We start from the raw sequence: 13875 nt of genomic DNA on the forward strand, positions 1-13875 counted from the left end.
CACCGGCCTGGCCTGCCCCCTCACCCTACCCTCCGGCCTGGCCTGTCCCGCTGGTCTACCCTCCGGACTGGCCTGCTCACCAGAGGCCCTCTGCTGTGGCCTTGCATTTGCCATTGTGAGCAGCCTACAGGAGGCTGCCAGACCTTCATTTAAACAGGTTGCCGGGTTGCCATTGGACCCGGCGGCCTGTCCACGCCTGCCGCTGCCCGCCCGCTATCCTTGGGAGTTGAGAAATACGCTGGGTGGGCCTTAATTGGCCCGCCCGCGTAAAATGGCAGTCCGGACCCGATCGCGGGCGGCAATCGGGTCTGCGCCCGCCCGCGCCCCACCCCCCGCCAACCTGAAAATTCAGGCCCAGGTTTCTGATTTAGGGTTTATAATTAATGAGGTTAAGAACAGCCTCTGGGTCCACAAAATTCATACAGGGAAAGCTAGCAAATAAGAAATGGAACAGAATAGAATAGAATGGAGTTGCCTAGGTGTTGAGGATCAGATTACAGGTTCACGTGCTGTAGTTTGGATTTCCAAGTCATCCGGCCACCTCACATCATTTGGACTCCAAGGAAATCAAGGAATATGGGGGTCAGTTGGGAAAGTGGAGTTGAGGTCAAGGATCAGCAGTTATCTTAGTCAATGATGGAGCCAGCTCAAGAGGTCTACTCCTGCTCCTTTTATTAGGTTCTTATATTATTGCCTCTGATAACAACACAGTATTGTTATTCTATTTTGTGGATTTCACAATTAGTCAATGGATATCCTCACAGCACAAATTCAATTTCCACATGAGCAGTTCTAATTACAATTTGTTTTTAAGCATACACAAATAAATGGAAATAAAGGTTAATCAGATTTCCTTGATTTACAATATTTACCATTTCCTTTACCACTGCAATAATTCTATAAGTGTTTAATGTTTTTGTCATCAATTCCTCCTCCCTCCTTAGCCACTGTCTCAGGCTGAATCATCCTGTTTGACCCACAGCTGAATTCATGCCCTATATGTGGTCCATTACCGGGTGCCCCTTATTTTTAAGTATATTTTCTTCCTCCCCTTTCCTTGTCTTCCTCAACCACAAACCAAAAGGCTCTGGCTAATTGCTGCCAGTCTGTCCACACTGCTTTTGAACAAGCTCCTAGGTGGTTCTTTTTCTGATTTTGTTCAGCTCTCTTCATACTGCACTGGGTAAAATCCATTAATCCAGCATCAGAGAGAACCAAAATGTTCAACTGATGGGTTATGTGCAGAGTATTTAACCATAATCTAGAAAATATTGCAGTAATTAGCAATCATAAAAATGCTTCCAGCACAAATACAGCACATTTAAAGAAAGAACACCATTCATCCAAGAAAATAAGCTCAAATACTTACACAAATAAAATTTACACAATTATGATTTCTAAAAGACAGATAATGCAGCAAGAATCTCATACCTGGATTATGTCAACATGTCTGATTTCGAAGAGACTTACTGTGCAAATGAAGTTTAGCTCGTGACAAGAAGCCAACATAAGAGAATTTTCATTTTTTGGGGTAGGGGTGAGGGGAAGAATGAAAACCTGGGAGAAAATACACTATGCAAAGCTAAGAAGACAAAAAATGACTGCTAGAGAACTAAAGCAGAACCAAAAATTTGGACTGGCAATTGCTTCAAATTGGACAGGATGTGCAAAAGAAAATGTCTGCTCCTATAAATGATGTTATTCGCTAAATCACATGGAACACATTGTGAAATGTTGGCCTGGATTTTCTCAGCAGAATGTCATTCCCTACATCATGACCGGAACTGTGCACCACAGAATCACAGTGCAGAAGAGGTCCTTCGGCCCAGCGAGTCTGCACCGACATGTGAGAAACATCTGACCTACCTACCTAATCCCATTTACCAGCACTTGGCCCATAGCCTTGAATGTCATGATGTGCCAAGTGCTCAGCCAGGTACTTTTTAAAGGATGTGAGGCAACCCGCCTCCACCACCCTCCCAGGCAGTGCATTCCAGACCGTCACCACCTCAGGGTAAAAAAGTTTTTCCTCACATCCCCTCTACGCCTGTTTTCTCCTTTTTGCCTTTTCCCACGAGATCATAATTAAAATTCTAAGTGCCAGTGGTGTGCATGCAAAACACATTCGATTTAGCAGCTGGGGAAGCTTTTCATCGGTGAAACCCACCATCAGACGACAATGGGTGGGATTTTCCGGTCCCACCACGACCGGGATTTTCCAGTCCCCCTGAAAGTCATTGGACTTTTGGCTGGGTCTCCAAATTTTCCATTCCCACCATGGGCGGGACCGGAAAATCCCGGCCAGTGTTGTATCTATGGGTGGCCTATTAAAGAGACTCCTGGTCAAACAGGGAGGTTCTACATCACGGCCATAACTTTCTTGCTCAACTACATTGTCATTAACAGAAGATTTGAGAACACAAAGGGGACACGGGTGTTTTTCAGAATTAACTTTTGCTTGTAAATAATTCACATTACATTAGTTTTACTTATTCATGTGTGCATCATCGTTATTACTTGACAGCAGCTTAGTCAGAGACCTAAATGTACTGGCATGCCTCATAATTAGCACACATTTTTGGTTGCAGGGGAATTAGGAGCATTTCCTTCATTATGGAAGAAACAATATTGTGTTTTTTGTTCATTATTTAGTGAATGTTCATATTAATGTTCAGTGTTGTACTCACCACACTGTGGGGCTTGGCTGAACTTGCAGGCTCAGTTGGCCCTCCCTTCTATGTATTGTAAAGGACATTGTCCGAGATCACTCCAGCGGGGATAATTGAAATGTTGTAAATGAACTCAAATTCCTGTATGTACCCTGAGATGAACGCACAATTGACACCGCCCTCTAGGCCCTTCATTTTCTTACCAATCCCTGACCCCAACCGCCCCGGACCCCTTCTCCACTCCTCCACTCCCCAACCCCACACCACACCAACTCCCTTGCCAGAGACTCAACCTTGCCAGTCCCAAGCCTCCATGCAAGAGTTTAATCTCCTGCTCCCCTTCCTTGTGCCATAGAATTAAACAAGGAAAACCTTACACACAACTGCACAAAGCCAACAGGTGCACGCCACCTTTAAACAATTATGAACCAGGTGCCACGAGATTCTTGTACACCACTGACCTTATCCTGAGGGTAGGACTTTACTGAAAACTGTTTCAAGTTAATGAGCATTCATGGAATGCAAATGTATTACAAGTACCGACCCACCACAGGCTGGTGTAACTTTTGACATAGCAAAGACACACCGCTGACTTATTTATCGCTGCACCTCAACCTGCCTTCAGGAAATCGAAATTTCCCATCCTGCATAATTAAGTCACCCCACACACCATGTTTCCTGCTCTTGTGGGCTCCATAAAATTCCCTTCTTAGCTTCACGTGCAATTTGTTCGATATGCAGGCTCCAGCCATGGAGGTGCTTGTATGAGACATGAAGCTCGGAGTATTTCATTTTTGAACTTGCTTTTTTCAAATATTATCAATGTCAATAGAGTTCAGTGTGTGGTTGAATATAATTCTGCACACTGTATTGGTCTCCTGAATAGCCAAGAACAGAAAGCAAACTACTTTTAAGGTTGAAAATTAGTGTGTGCATCCATCTTACAAACTAAGAAGTATTTCAATCCCTGACCTCTACCACTAGAGGCTGCTAGAGCACAGAACTAGCACAACAGCCGTCCCTAGTAGGAGACATTAGGGTTCCAGGAGTGTTAAACTACAGTTTCCTCTCATCATGCCAGAATACATTCACTAACAACTGTTTCTGTTTCTATTTTTTGTCCTCCTTGTCTCCAGCTACAGCAATACAGTTCCACAGATGCCAGTTGACCTCTTAAGCTCTCCCAAGGGTCTATTCTTCAAGTTAATCCTAGATACAGAGTGTTGGCTGCCTTTTGAATTTTGGAGCTGAGCCTAATGCTGTTTTCTTCCCAACATCCATATGGATTTTCTAGCAGTGGTTGCTGGATTCAATCAGGTGCATGAATGTTGATGAATTATTATTTCCTTCCTCTCAAGTCCAGTAACCACCAGTTGTAACACGCTAAAGTTGAATTTGCATGGATTGAACTTGGGAGACTGTAAGTCTTTATGGCTTATTTCCATTCAAGGCATCTAACTTAGCCATGGAAAGATGTAACAGTTGTTTATGAAAGTGTGACTTCAGTTCAGAACATTAAGAAAGATATGTATTTACCTTCTAATGTGTCACAAACTAAACTTTCAATGAAAATAATTTGCCTACAAATACACCCATCTGTTGAGCCTGTCTTCATTCTTGAGCTGCTAAATAGTGGAGCAGATGCACTGATGTAGCATTAGATGTAGAGCTCTTCTCAGAGGATGTCTGCTTCTTGTCAGTGGTATCAATGTGGTAAAGAACCTAGGTAGAGATGTCAACACAGACTACCCACTCTAAAGTTGTTTAGCAGCTGAAATGAATGAATCAAGAGGCATGCATATGTGAATATACAAAAGCTAATTAGTTAAAATCTGGGATTCATTTCAGAATAAGTACTTAACATTTTGTTAACAAGTGACATGTGTGAAGCGGGAGACAACAGGATCATGTTACGAAACTGATCCTGGTGGACCACCTGAGAATTTCTATTGGGGTACCAATAAAATCCAAACCATAGATTTATCTTAGTTAACAATCCTAGTTAATAAGTGAGGCTCACTTATAGCAAACCAAAACAAAAAATGCTGGAAAAACTCAGCAGGTCTGGCAGCATCTGTGGAGAGAGAAACAGAGTTAACGTCTCAAGTCCAGATGACTCTTCTTCATCTCTGAAGAAGTCATACGGACTCGAAACGTTAACTCTGTTTCTATCTCCACAGGTGCTGCCAGACCTGCTGAGCTTTTCCAGCATTTTTTGTTTTTATTTCAGATTTCCAGCATCCGTAGTATTTTACTCTCACTTACAGCAAAGTTCCCTTTCAGGTATACACATGTCCAGAAACAAATAAAACCTATACCCACCACGTTGCTCATTGTTTCTCCAATGTTTCCCCACTTTTCACTGGCTCAGCTCCCAGCTGACTCATCAAATGACCATCTCTGCTGTATCAGTTTAGGCATGATCCCAACAATCTATTTGGTGAGGAGATATATGACATCCAGTCCTGAACATATTATCCCCTGACAACTGCACCTTCACTTCTCAGCATGGATCACAAGAAATAAAAACCCTAGCTAAACATTCTCCCTCTAACACCTCAATTGGCACTTCAACAGAGATTGCATTTGGTTGAACTCTACAGCAAGCAGCACATTTACCAGCTGATGATCACCCACGTTGCTTTATGGATTATTTAAAGAACTGATGTGAGTCATAATAAAATCTTGAATAATTGTAAAATGAAATATTGCAACAGTCTGTACCTGCTTGCTCCCATTAGGAACATATCATTGTGAGTCCAGACTACCTGTGGTTGGGGGTAGCCTGTGACAGAGCAGCTGATTCGCACTTCTTTCCTTTCAGTGAACGTCTGGTTCTTGGGGTACACGGTAACTCTCGGAGGTTCTGATTTAAAGCACAACAATACCAGTTACATAGAATAAAATAATTTAGAAAATCATGCAGAAATAGAAGGTTCAAATAAGATAGATCAATTCACAGAAAAGCACGCAAATATTATAAACCTGAGCTTCAGGTTGTCTAAAAAAGCCAGTGGTTTTGTTAAATTGAATTTACATTCTCTAGATTACTAGTCCAGAACATAACCACCATACTCTCATATCCCACTATACAAGTATTAGGTTACAAATTCAGTTACAAAAATATTTAAACCTGGTCCAGCAATTCTGGACCTTCATAAGCATATTTCTTTAATTAGGAGTATACTAAGAATACATCCAAAATGGCTCCAACTCCCCAGGTAAGAGTTTCACTCCTGGCTAACACAGCTCCAGGGCAGGATTTTTAGCTCTTGCCGGGAGCAGGCACAAAAGTGGGCAGGTTCTAAAAATAGTCACCAGCCATTGTGCCAGTTAAGGCTCCATCCGGCCCCTGGGCCATTTTCCTGTAGGCGGGATGGGGGTGAGGCAGGGGAACAGCAGGGCTACCAGCCCAAAACAGTGGGTTGCCAATTGGACTAATTAATGGCCTACTAAGTCTTTTTTTGGAGGCCAACTGGTATTTTCCAATTATTTTCCAAATCCCCACAGGCCACGGGGGAAAGTACAGCTACCTGGAGGTGGTCTCCCAGCAGCAGCATTCCAGGCAGTCCTAAAGGCCTTCCCCGCCTACCTGGGTATAGCAGCAGCTGCAGGTTGCTCTGTGGAAGGGTCCCCCTCTCTCCCCAACCCCCTCCCCCAAGTGGTTTCTTGACTGCAAAAGCTTTTTTAAAATTTTAGCTTTGAAAATTTAGAAGAAGGTGGAGGCAAGGCACCTTCCACCATAGCATCGTATTGCTGCTTTCAGGATAGAGGGCCTCTGGTTAACTGCCCAGTTTTTACAATCTGTGACTGTTGATAACTCGAAAGAGTTACCATCCTTAATTGGATGGTGAACCCACTCTCTGGCCACTAATTGCTCAATTCAGCAAAATCAAGGGAGTCAAGGGTATGGAGTGCAGACAGCAAAGTGGAATTAAAGCCACAATCAGATCAGTCATGATCTTATTAAATGGCAGAGCAGGCTCTCAGGGCTGAATGATGTACTTCTGCTCCTATTTCTTATGGTCTTATGATCACAGGTGGGTGCCTGTTTCCCACGCAGCGCAGGCTTCTGATCCCTGATGGCTGGGTCTTGAAGCCCACAGGAAAATCTTGCCCAGGACATTGTTGCCTGAAACAAGGGGCTGGGTTTTCAGCCCCGCACCTGCCACAACTGCAAAGTTAAAAATAGCCCCGCCAGTTGGTGTGCCAGTTCCCCCGGCTCCAAACTTCCTCTGGGCCATTTTCGTGAAGGCGGGATGGAGAGGCTGCAGGACTGCCCGCCTGCATGTGGCAGGTAGCCAGCGCAGCTCGTTAAAAGGCGTTTAAAGGCCGATAAAAGGAGGTGAACTGGCTTTTGCATTTGAATACAAGGTTTCTGCAGGAAGCAAAGGCCAGTTCAGATGCCTGGCAGCAGGTTAGAATGCCAGGCAGGCCCAGAAGCCCTCTCTGCTTGGGTGCAGGAGCAGCCAAATGTCACCCTGTAGAGAGGTTATTCGCCTCCATCCCACTCAGCTCTGGCCAGGCTGCACAATCCATTTTTTAGTTTAAATTTAAAGAAGCTGGAGAGAGAGCGCTTCCATCTTGAAGGACCCACTCCCTTATTTACCGTCCAATGGAGCTTACAGCTCCTTCAAGCTGGAAGGCCTTTGATTGACTCTTCAGCTTTGAGTGTCCACACCTTCCTCAACTAAATGGTGAGCCTGACTCCATGCCAATTAAAGAGACATCCCAATGAAAATCACAATGAATGACAGTTTCCCCCAGAAACAATCTTGTTTCCCACCCCCTAAAGGTAAAAGCCTGCCCAAGGCCACTAGTTCAGAATGGAAGTATATTCCACCTTACCACTTCCATTATACACTCTCACCTCAAAAGTCTCCTCAAAAAACAATGGGTCCACAGGAGCACCCAATTGTAATTGCAAATTAATAAATAAAACAAAGCAACCGCAAATGTCCTTCAGACAACACATAATGAGGATAACCGCATTGACGCAGCAGGCAATCTGTGAATTTTTAAAGCGAGATATGTAGCAGGTTTTAGTACCCAAATATCATAATTTTACATAAAACATCACAAAGGCCACCGGTGAGGTATTAGCACATATATTACCCAGATATCATGGGCAACAACCAGAGCCAAACTTACCACCTTCAGGGTAACACAGGTCAGGGGTGTAGTGCTGTCGAAGCACACTGGAGCACTTCTCTGGCGCCTCTGACCAAGGCCCAGAGAGACAGGTACAGACAGTTCCAAACACTGGGGCCCAGGGGCTACAGGGGCCCAGACACGGTGTTTTAAACAGAGTTCTCGTCATCCATGTTGAGCAGCCAGAGCTTAGGACCTGACAGACCGGCTTAAAAATAATTGGAACTTAAAGAGTTCAGATTTTTTGAAGCTGGTCTGTCAGGTCAATTTCACTCATTGCTGCACTGCTGCTGGTGAGGTTGGTGGGTGGGGAGAGGTTTGGGGGGGCGGTTTCAGCGCAGCAGTAATGTGTTAATTGAGCAATATCCAAACGGGTGTAAAAGCTACAACAATTAGAATGTATAACCATCCAAAACGAGCATTAGGAGTACAAATGTCACTGATCAGGGACCTGAATGCAATTTACATTTTTAAAGCAATTATGGAAACCTTAATTACCAAAGAAAACATATAGACTATGGTGCCAAGTATAAAACAATTTGTATATGTCTTGAAGGTGGTGGGAGGAGGATTCAGCTACTTAAACTAATGTCTAAACCAGTGTCCTTATATTTTTTGCACATTCTTTCCCCTGCCAATTTTATACTCTGGTACGAAAGTTACATGTGCTCTGGGATTGGCTAGAAAAAGTTTTTGTGAGCGTCCTGATTGGCGAAAAAGTTTCACAGGGGCTGTGTCAGTCGAGCAGGGCAAAGAAAATGAACCTTACTCCTCACTTTTCAGTGTTTCAAATTCAGGAAGTTCATGGACAACTTTAATTGGAAGCATTTTGGTTTTCTTATTTAAAATGTAACTTACTAGTCCATTTAATGACAGAAAGAATAACAACAGTTCAATGGAACTGTTTCATTTTCCCTCCTAACACCACCATCAAAGCAATGTGTGATTAACAGGAAAAGCTTGCTCGGGTAAGGCTTTGCAACAACAAGGATTTACCACTTTATTTCATGAGGCAGGATTTTCAGGGTGGCGGGCCGGCGCAGTGGGTGGGTTTCGGGAGCAGCTGGTCCACTGCCCACGATCGGACCCTGACCATGATTTCACGCTGGCTGGTCAATTAGCGGCCAGCCAGCGCCTTTCATGCTGGTCAATTAACGGCCAGCCAGCATGAAAGGCGCGCTGAAAGGCTCAGCACTGCCAGGGTGGGGGTGGGAGGAGCACAAGCGCAAAAGCCTGTGCATGCCCGAGGGAGTGTGCACTGAAAGCTCCCTGAAGGCAGAGAACTGCTTCAGGGGGCTGAACAATTTTAAATTCAAAAATAAAGTTTTATAAAATCTGAAAAAAATGCCCCATGTCCCAATGTCATTCTGCACCATTTTATGCTCGATCAGGTCGGGCGCGCGCCCGCGGGATGTAAAATCCTGCCCCTGGGTTCTGAGTCCGTTATTAAGGTGGATAAACTGCATTCACCTGTGTACGGGGGGAGTGGGAATCACCTCTCATTATTATAGCTCTCTTTAATTTAAAGCTATCTTTGAGTTCCATGTTCTACATTTGTCTGATCGCTGAGTGAGTGATCCATGACTGACTGACTACATGGCCAAGATCAGGCAGTTCTGGAGATTTGTTCAGGCGCCTAAGTCCATTCCTGAAACTTTTTTCGGTCAATTTAATACTGAGATATTTCCATTCAGCACGTTTTTAAAAGCTCAACTTAGCCTGGCATTGACATGCTGTTAACTGTTGCATCTCTTAAACATTTTCCAGTACTGTACTTAGGAAAGGTCATGAACCTGAAGCTCTCTGTTTCTCTGTGCACAGATCATTGGAGACCTGCTGAGTGTTTGCATCATTTTCTGTTTTCTAAAAATATTCAGAATTGCAGCATCTATTTTGTGCTTGCGTTTTTTTAGGTGCTGGCTCTGGTGTTATTAAAGGGGGAAGTTAGCTCTAAGGGGAACATTACTTTGCACCAGTCTGCTTGTACTTTGTTTATTCAGTAACTGGTGAAGCCTATTATCTGAGGATTCACCAGGGGCTCTTGCTTGGTTCCTCAGCCCTAGCTCCTCACTGCAGGATTCGTGGCCTGTATTTAAATGCACCCTCCCAGAGGCTGCTCCAAGCTCCTCAACCCAGTAACCTGGGGCAATGTTTCAGAATTCACCCGCTTCCTTCCTCACCCCTGGCCATTTCTCCCCTCCACTCCCACTCTTCCCCACTCTCCTTTCCTCCCTTAAAATCCTCCATACTTCTTCACCTCCCTCCAAATCCTTCCCCTACTCCATTCCTCCTCCTGCCTTATTCCTCTCCTATCCCACATTCTTTCTCTTCCACCTTCCATGCCCCATTCTCCCCCTCCCCTATCAAATCCCATCCCTCATCCTCCCCCAGGGTGTAGTGCTGCCAGAGCGCACCGGTGCACTGCTCCAGCACCTCCTATTTAAAGGTTTCAGTATTCACCACTAGATGGTTAAACTCTCCTTTGCTGATTTACCATCCGTTATATGCCCCATTTGATTTTCTTTCCACAGATCCCATTGGAATCCATTCCATTAATTGTCTGACTGGATTTTCAAACTGTAAGATTGGTGTTGATTTTAATCCTCACTGCCTCCAAATTGAAGCTACTTGTTTCCAGGAGTAACACATGCAGGGGGACTTGGCTTATTTATGCCAACAATCAGAACTGGAGGGAAATCCTCTCGCAACCACGTGCGGTTGCGTGATGCGTGACGCAGAGGCGGCTGGTGCGGGGACCACGTTGAGCGAATTCTACCTGTGTATTTACATTGGCACAAAGGCAAATTTGGCCACGTGTTCCTGGAGTTTGAGTTTAGGCCGGATTGTCCGGATTGACCAGAATATCCGGAGCTCACGGTGTGGCTGTGAATCCGGAGCCTGGGAGATTAAGAGGTTCCTTGCTGGCAGCTTTACATGGAATTTACAGCACAGAAACAGGCCATTTGGCCTGTTTGTTGATGTTTATGTTCCACCTCCTCCCACATTTCTTGATCACACTATCGGGGTAACCTCCAGCTTCTTTCTTCCTCATGGCCAGGATATACACCCCATCGGGGGGAGGAAGTTGAAGAGCGGGCACGCAGATTTGTGTTCCGATTGGCGCTCCCAATCAGGGGCGCGCCACCATTTTATGTGGACGGGCCAATTAAGGCCCGCCCAGCGTGACGTCCGCACGGAAGCACTGTGCGCTCCGTGCGGGCGGCGGGAATCCCTAAACCCAAGAGTGCGCTCTTTCGCGCATTTCGGCAAAGTGCTGCCTCAGGGAGATCGACTCTACTGTAAAAAATATTAGAAATAGAAAAAAAAAAATTCCTTAAAAAAAAAACCTTAAGGTTGGACAGGCAGGTCCATTAATTACTTAAATGACTCTGTCAATGGCTTCAATTGGCCATTGACAGGTCGGCGGGCGCACAGCTGATTTTGCTGAGCTCCCGCCCACCTGAAAATTTAAATGCGGCGTGGTGACGTAGGGAGTTCCGCCCGACATCACTGCATGTCATTTTACGCGTCAGCGAGCGGGCCCCGCCTCCCGCTCGCCGACAAGAAAATCCTGGCTCATGTGTTTATCAACTTCCTTGAATGTATCTATACTAGAATCATAGAATGATTACAGCACAGAAGGAGGCAATCAGCACATTGTTGTTGTGTCAGTTCTCTGCTACAGCGACTCAGCTAGTCCCACTCCACTTTTTCCCTGTAGCCCTGTAAAACTTTTTCTCTTCAGATAATTATCCAATTGCCTTTTGAAAACCGCAGTTGAATCTGTCTCCACCACATGCACAGGCGGTGCATTCCAATCCAAACCATTTGTTGGATAAAGAAGTTTTTCCTCATGTTGCCTCTGGTTCTTTCGTTAATCACCTTAGGGTTCTTGACCTTCTGCTGATGGGAACTGTTTCTCCCCATTTACTCTATCCAGATCCCTCATGATTTTGAGCACATCTAACAAATCTCTCAACCTTCTCTTCTCCAACGAGAACAGCTCCAGCTTCACCAATCTCTCCACACAACTGAAATCTCTCATCTTCGGAACCATTCTCATAAGTATTTTCTGCACCTTTTCTAAAACCTCTATGTCCGTCCCACTGAGACCAAACCAGTGTTTTATGAAGGTTCATAACTTACTTCCATTTGTACTTTGTGCCCCTACTTATAAAACCTCAGATTCAGTATAATTTATTAACTGTTTTCTCAACCTACCCTGCCACCGTCAATGTTTATGCACATATAGACCCAGGTCCCTCTGCCTCCTGCATTTCCTTTAGAATTGTACTCTTTATTTTATGTCACCTCTCCTCATTCTTCTGACCAAAATGTATCACTTCACACTTCTCTACATTAAATTTCATCTGCCACATGTCTGCCCATTCCACCAGCCTATCTATATCCTCTTGAAGTCTATCGCTATCCTCCTAACAGTTCACAATACTTCCAAGTCTTGCACCATCTTCAAATTTTGAAATGGTGCCCTGTACACCCAGGTTGCGGTTATGAATATAAATCAAGAAAAGCAGTGGTCCCTCTATATACCATCCCCCAATCAGAAGTAAGTAAAGCTTTCTGTAATTCATGTTTTTAATAGGTTTGAATTAAATAATTAAACTGTTGCATAATGAAATTCTAGCTATGCTAAAGACTAATGATTCAAGATAACGCATGACTCGAAATAAAAGGCCTACCGGCATTAATATTTTTTACTTAAAAAGCACAGTTTTACTGATGTTAGGAGACTCAAATAATTAACAGATAGGAAAACAATGTAACAGTAGATTTAGAAATGATATGGCCAACACATTTTCTTAGAGCTCCTGCACCTTAAAATTTGGCACTATACCCCTGGCATAAGTGACATTTTCACAACTACCACTTGGAACTTTCCAGAGCATCATAAAGTTACTCAACTATTTTGCAATGAGCTTGTCTGGTTCCTGCTTTGGAAAATTACAAGTGTTTGTTAGTTATTCAGATTTGGATAATAATAGCAAGCAATAACATTAATCTCAACTAGTATATGTCAAATTATAATTTTCAGTCACATAATCTGCTCTCCATACCTTTTGTAGCTTTCACCGTTGCTTTCACTTAATTAATGATAAGCTAAAATTCTAGTCAGAACATTATGACATCAGAAGAATTACAGAAACATGATATGTAATTGGAATCCTTCATGGCCAATATTTATAATTAGAAATTATCTTGTGTACACATAAAATTAATCAACAAATCTCAGAATATGTAAATTTATATTTTCAGCTTGCCTTCAATTACAAGAGTTTCCCAAATGCTTAAGTTATTATTGGACAACCCATCAAAAATTTGGAGGTGCATACACATAGGCCAGAATCTTCCATTCGGCGTGTGGCAGCGTGTGTCCCATCACTGGATGTCATTCCGATCTTCAGTTCACAGGAGTGCACAGGAGTCAGCTGCACACCCGCTGAACTGTCAAAGGCCTGTTAAGGCCGTTAATAATCTAATTAAGGTTGGGGGGGCAGACAAAGAGCCCAGGCAACCTTTGCATTTCGCATGAAACCTCACCCACGGGCGGGATGAGGTTTCATGAAGGGTTTATAAATTAAATTTAAAAATTTTAAATACATAAAATACATAAACATGTCCCAGCTCATGCGACAATGTCACGAGGGGACATATCTGAGTAATTTTATTTTTCTTTCTTCCAATTTTAGAGAATGAAATTAATCTCCCTGAGGCAGCCTCAGGGACATTTCCACGCTCTTTTGCACGCATGCGCGAAAGAGCACAGGCCCCGACTCTCCCTCCTCCCCCTGCCCGCACAGGTAGTGCTGAGCGCTTCCGGGTGCGCATCATGCTGGGCGGGCCAATTAAGGCCCGCCCACATAAAATGGCAGTACGCATCCAATCACGGGCGGCGATCGGCTGCACGCCCGCTCACGCCTGGCCCGTCTGATGGGGAAAAAATTCTCCCCATGGAAAACCTTATTTTGGAGATGTCAAAAGATTAGTCAAGTGTCTGATAATATCACCTTAATGTCAGGGAATGGAATGCAGAACA

The 13875-nt window shown here is 44.1% G+C and overlaps 1 protein-coding gene across 6 annotated transcripts in view; it reads right to left on the reverse strand.

Moving 5' to 3' along the window:
• The window catches only part of hmcn1 (hemicentin 1), a 701874-nt gene that overhangs the window by 431605 nt on the left and 256394 nt on the right, over positions 1-13875 (reverse strand). For all 6 annotated transcript variants that reach the window (XR_013579326.1, XR_013579325.1, XM_078561403.1 and 3 more), the window contains exon 12: positions 5394-5535. Coding sequence is in view for 4 of the 6 variants with exons in the window: in XM_078561403.1 (XP_078417529.1) it covers positions 5394-5535 (142 nt within the window). In the remaining 2 variants the exon portion in view is untranslated. The remainder of the gene's footprint in view (positions 1-5393; positions 5536-13875) is intronic.

Source organism: Cetorhinus maximus, chromosome 17, assembly GCF_964194155.1.
Source record: "Cetorhinus maximus chromosome 17, sCetMax3.hap1.1, whole genome shotgun sequence".
NCBI lineage: Eukaryota > Metazoa > Chordata > Chondrichthyes > Lamniformes > Cetorhinidae > Cetorhinus > Cetorhinus maximus.